This window comes from Cupressus sempervirens, chromosome 5 (genome assembly GCF_028749045.1).
Source record: "Cupressus sempervirens isolate cs-2001-9-10 chromosome 5, ASM2874904v1, whole genome shotgun sequence".
Lineage (NCBI taxonomy): Eukaryota > Viridiplantae > Streptophyta > Pinopsida > Cupressales > Cupressaceae > Cupressus > Cupressus sempervirens.
In genome coordinates this window covers 1014165885-1014171927 of record NC_143122.1, presented here as the reverse complement: position 1 = coordinate 1014171927, position 6043 = coordinate 1014165885, and the positions used below count along the sequence as shown (strand labels likewise).

Sequence of the window (6043 nt, the reverse complement as noted above, 5' to 3'; positions counted from 1 at the left end):
ATATTGATTATATTGTGGCTGCCATTGTAAGAAGGGGATGTTAGAAAGCTCTAAGAAATTGGTGGTTGAGTGAGGTGAAGAAATGGGTGCTAGTGACTGCATTGAACCAGTGGAGATTGAGGAGTACATTAGGAAGAGTGAGGCCACTTGGGTTTATCTTATAGAAAGTGGTCTACTTTTGTTTATGGAAGGTATGGAAAAGCATGACAATCATATCTTGATGCAATTCTTAAATTGTTGGAAGCATAGGAAGGTTAACATTAATGGAATGCCATTTGAAATCATAGAGGTACCAGTTGCTATGGTTGGTAGGTTTCCCATGGAAGGAAAGAAATGGTGTAAGCAGTCCAAGGTGGCAGATGGAACCAATATGAGAAAAAACTTAAGACCTAATGAGGAGCTAGTTCATGCACATGGTATGTTTTCTAGGGAGGATCTTCCACTACCTTGGGATGTGATCATCTATGCCATTACGAGATATATTACCCTTGAAGATCAGTTCCAGCTGCTATACTACTACCATTTCCCCATTCTCAACCATTTTAGGAACCGTGATCTGATTTCTTTTCATTACCTTTTTCTTTATTCCATGGAGGACTATTTCTTTAAGGCTAGGAAAAAGAGAGAGGAGGGCAAACCCTTTTATATTATCCACCAGGGTTTCATGCACAAACTTTACAAACACCACCTTTCCTTAAACCTATCGCTTCTGGTCAACCCATTGATTATTGCTACCCCCCAAATATCCACAAACCCCAACCCTAGCTCTAGCCATAGAAAAGTCAAGAAAACCCCTTGTTTGGAGGTTAAAATTACCCTTATTGATTTTGATATTGACATAGGAAAGAGCAGGATAACTGGTCAGAGGGCTCACAAATGTCTCCAAATGGAGAAATTTAAGTCCTCCCCTAAATAGGACTATAGCTCTAAGTCAACTGAGAGTGAGAAGAAACCAATTAAGAGGAAGAGGCCTCACCAAGACACTGAAAAGAAGGTTGTCTCTAGCCCTCCTAGCCCGTCACATGTCTCAAACACTGGAAGCTATCCCTTCCAGAAACAAAAGTGGGGGAGGACATCACCTCCCCCATGAAAGAAACTCCCAAAGGTGGGGTAGAAAAAGGGAAACGTAGCCATGGTTAGAGCCACAACAAGGCAAGGCTGGAGAATTCTATGAAAGAGCTCACGAAGAACCACATGGCATTTGTAAAAAAATTGAAACCTTGGTGGAATTCTCCACGAAGGTCATTCACTCTACTGCCACCACTTTCTATTTCCTACAGATGAACAACAATGAGAAGGATCTAGGAAAGGAGAGTGAAACCCCTCGCTCTATATATGGCTTTCTGGTAGAGGACTGGCTCAAAACTCTCCTTGAGAAACCTATCAAAGAGGAGGGGGTGGACATAAATAGGGAAGACCCTAAGGAGGAGTGTAACAAGGAAGGTGGAAAGGAAGCGGGCAACTAGCCCTAGCTCTATTTTTTGTTGTTGTCTTTATGTTTTTGTTCTCGTTGAAATTGGTGCCCTACGGGGTTTTGTTATGTATGTTTTTCGATCAAGTATTGGACTGATAGCAGCAATAAGTCTATTAGCTGTTGGTATGTTTTACTTTTTATATGCTTGTTAAGAATAGGGTGGACAGTAAGAACTGCTCTAGTTTGGAGCTTTTCTCTATTTTTTTTTGAAGTTTAAAACTAGTATCAGTTAGATAGGTGGGTGGTAACCCCTGACTGTTTTTGGTCTACCCTTTTTGTACTCTAGGGTCAACCTCCTTTCTTTTGACTACTATCTAGTACTTCAAAAACATTACCAAGAACCAATAAAAGACAGTCCAATTGAAAGTAAAAAAATTTATACTAACACTCTTAGCCCACTTTCATATATTTTTACTTAAAGTGGCATAGCTTAGCATTTATTTTCATAGCTACATTTGTATAAAACTGATCATTCAGTTGTAATGATGGAACAATGCGCTAAGGATGGTTGTACAGCTTGACTGTGCCATTACGCCTGGCTTTTCTACAACAACCGTAAGTGCCATTGCGCTCACTATTACTCATGCTTAATAATGTCTGAGTTGTGGAGCATATCTAGAGGAAGATCTCAAAGTGCATGATCTATAGAGGAGAAAGAGGTAATGCCAACACTAGCTTAGTTAGACTCCAAATCTGGGGAAGATTAAATAGACAAAAGTTATTTAAAAAGGGATAAAAAGGAAAAAAAGCTTTAGAAGAGCCCAGTGTTTTATTTAACAAGAGGGCATCAATTCAAGCCAAAAAAAATCAATTGCTGAAGATAAATTACAACTCCAGAAGCAGATTGTGCAGATAGGAAATGATACCATGGAGAACTCAGCAATAATAGTGTAACTATAATGCAGAGTCTTACAGGGAAACACTAAGCATGAAATACAATTACTGGAAACCAGACATGGCACGGAAGCATGATTTTCTTTTTTCATTTGGCATGATTAACTCAACTGGCACATTTTATGGAGCTATTTCTTTCCTTGATTAAATCCTTGAATAAAATGATCTCAATGTGAAGGTTTAAAATCAGAATGGCCTAAGATCTCGTGTTCCTACACTTTATTGCCAACTATACGAGCTTTGCAATATTGTTATCTCCATTCTGCACCAAACCCGCAATCGAGACCTTGTGGAATGGGCCTTCTCTTGCATCGTAATTCTAAAACCCTTTTCTATCATTCTGCCACTGAACACATGGATCAATAAAAGATTGCCAAAAAGTTTGAATTAATATTTATAATTAATAAACATGCAACTTTAGTGATATAAAAAGTAAGGAAAAAGTAAGACAAGATAAATGGTTAGAAAGGCTGAATCTCTATTAGCTATAAAAATTCAGTTTAATAACTGTTTAAGCAACTGCCATATGCATGGCCGGAACTAAATAAGCCTCTCCACTTAACTACATGCAACAGCTAGTAGGAAACCAAACAAATTACGGCTTTAAAGCAGAACTCAGAATCTAGTAACAAATGATGCCCCGTCTTTAATTTGACCTTGGCCCACATTGTTTAAACGAGCAAAAAGACCTGCACGACAGTCAGAAAGAGGACAAGAATCGCTCCGAAGCCTCCAACTACCATCCACGGTTTTGAACCATACGCTTCCCAGAATTCGTTCCAAAGGCTTCTCAGAACAATAGAGCGCCGCGTCTTATAGCTGCTCAGATTTTCCCTCGTTTCTATGATGGATTTGCACTGTGGCGAGGAAATTGTGATGTTGGAGACGCTCAGCAATTGGGTGACCAGTTTAGTGGGCCAAAGATTACCAATTATGACACCCTCCTTTCTCAACACATCTACTCCCTCGCTTGTTTGGCACAGCTCATGCAGGAACTGACAATAAGCAGTCATTCTTTTCTTCTTGAACCCAGGAGAACATATCTCCAGGGCAATTAAATTCGTTATATACACCTCCGAGTCCACATCCAATTTCAGCCGCACCAGAGTCAGAGTTTTACCCTCGTATTTAACGTCGTCCACAGTTTTTCCATCGGCCTCGAATCTGATTCCTCCGTTCTTCAATTCAACTGCAGATGGAAAGTTCAGCCACCATTTCTTACGTTGTTTGACATTCTCAGAACTTTTCCCGTCTGCTCGTCCAGAACATACGCAGTGACCACCTTTTGAACCTGCAAAACACGAACAATAATATTGAACGTTAATTTTCACTAATTCCTTTTCAGTACTTTCGGTTGGCAGGGCCCCAAGGCAGGAGTCGTGATAGATGTCCAGAATGTGGTTCCGTTTCTTTGATGCGTCCTCTGCACAGAACTCGAAAGGCCGATAGCAGTTTCTCTCGAACATTTTCCTCAGCAATCTGCCAAGTTTCTCTTGGGCGCTCTCTTGGGAATTAGCGTTCATCTCCATAGTAAGAACATCTTCCAAGACAAACAGCGGTATAGTCCTTCATGATCTCCGCTTTAATCCAAGCATTCTCGGATACGGGCCCGAAGAATGGATGATGCTCTGGCAGAAACGAAAACTCATCTTGGAAGGATTCATCGTCTTCCAATCCGAAGAGGTGATTTCTGAAAAACTCGAGAATGAAACAAGCATCCTGAGCCAACATCAAATGGAGCACGTCACCCTTGAATGATGTTTCTCTATAGTAGCACCGCTTTATATCCTCTTCCCTCCTCCTGATTCTCTCAATCACTTGTTCGAATTCAACGTCAGATTTCTTGGTTCCATACTGAATTCTAAAAACCTCTCTACGTGCTGCATCGCCTTTGAATGTTTCCATTCCCATGAGCCACTCTTTCCCGAAATGGTTAGGGCCGATAGAAACAATCTGAGGCACATAGGAATGCTCATTTTCTTTCAGCAAGGCCATGGATGTCCTGAATATGCATGGAGGCTTCTCATAGGACTTATTCTTCTGAGCCAGATACTCTTTGGCTTCTCTCATCCATTTATTCTCATCAAACTTCGACATTCTTTACAAGCTCATGAGATTATCTCACCGGAGAAGGAACATATCATGAAGTCAGAAATATATAATAATTACATGACCAGATTAAATTGTCCTTCAACTCTTCTATCCATTTTTCCTAGGGAGGGCATGTTCGAAGAGTCCAACAAAATATAAATTGAATCTATGGAACATGGGTAAATGCATATAACAGGTTAATATGAAAAATGCAATGGACTTCAATGAACTGACATTTCAACGCTTCTCCCGCATTTAGACTTTTGTTATGTGAAAGAGGACATTAGGTAGCCATCAATTCTCCCATGACCATTCGTCTTGTCATTTATAAAAAGGAATATACGAGGTACAATTTAATAAATACAATTACAAGAAAATGAATAGGAGAGGATTGACTCTGTGAAATTGAATTGCACTTTAAAACAAATATTAGCCGTCATTCACATGGTATTCACTTGGACCGATAATATACATTTTTTTTAAAGAAAAGTATTTCAGTTGGGTATCTAAGATCTATTTTAAATTATTAGTAAATATTCATATGCAAACGTGGTTGGCAGAAAGTCAAATATATTCAGTACTACTGAAAGTAAACAAATAGATTATGGTCTGCTAAGAGTTATTAGTCAAAGGAGGAAGGATATCCGATCATCCCATTTATGTGAAGTCCAAGGCATCATTGTGACCAATCTAGAATCATTATCATCATTGGTTTTTTTCTCCATTAATCAAATATTTTATAGTGTTATACTAATGTTCTTATAATGGATTTCTACTTCATCAAATATAAATAATATTGTTATTACTATTTATACATATTTTGTACTTTACATATGACTAGCACAATTAAATATTATCATAATCCAATTATTGTGTATATTCTATCAATTGATTTCTAGAATAACAAAAATGAAGATATACAAGATCATTGCTCACAATGAAGATATTATTGTTCATATTAATAAAATTTGGTACTGTTCTTTTGATAATAAAGCTTGGAATAAGTAGTTGAATACTAATTGGAAAAGTCTTGTTGAGCCAAAAATTCAATGTTTTAAATGGCTGATGTTAACTGATAGACTTCAAATTAAAAGAGATGTTCAACATTCTGATTTATGTAATATTGGCAAGTTGCCTGATACGGGTAGACATATTTTGTTTGATTGCCTTTTTGCTAAAGAAATATGGAAACTTTTTGGTATTTATTAACCTATTAATGCAAATATCGTTGAAATTGTTACTGGTCACATTAATGGTCTTAGTAAGGATGCTAATTTTTTCTTGAACATGTTGTCTTCTAACATTCTTTCGCAAATCTGGAAATGTAAGAATGAGGAGAAGTACCAAGGTAAGCCAAGGGTTCTTACTGAATTTTTTCAAAAACTCACATATTTTAAATTCTTCTTGTAGGTTCAAACTACCATGATAATTGAAAAGGATAAATTAAGAAGGTTTCTTAAAGATGGGCAAGCTACTATCTTCTTTTACGAGCTGAAGTATGGCTATCAGTGGCGTAGGACTCTTGATAATTTGTGGGTGTTTGAGCACACATGCTAGAAGCTGAACTAAGTGACTAGGAGGAAC

At 38.0% G+C, this 6043-nt stretch overlaps 1 protein-coding gene across 1 annotated transcript; it reads right to left on the bottom strand.

Annotated features, from left to right (window-relative positions):
• Positions 1-3039: 3039 nt before the first annotated feature.
• LOC149559369 (putative UPF0481 protein At3g02645) lies at positions 3040-3834 on the bottom strand. Its single transcript, XM_089831375.1, has 2 exons — positions 3717-3834; positions 3040-3659 (listed from the first exon to the last, which is right to left on the bottom strand). Exons 1-2 carry the CDS (start codon positions 3832-3834, stop codon positions 3040-3042), a joined length of 738 nt encoding a protein of 245 aa, XP_089687501.1.
• Between the last annotated feature and the right edge of the window lie 2209 nt (positions 3835-6043).

Coding starts and splice junctions, on each gene's coding strand:
- LOC149559369 (XM_089831375.1), bottom strand. CDS start 3,834: ATGTTCGAGAGAAACTGCTATCGGCCTTTCGAGTTCTGTGCAGAGGAC. Junction 3,660..3,716: donor TGGGGCCCTGCCAACCGAAA/GTACTGAAAAGG, acceptor CGTGTTTTGCAG/GTTCAAAAGGTGGTCACTGC.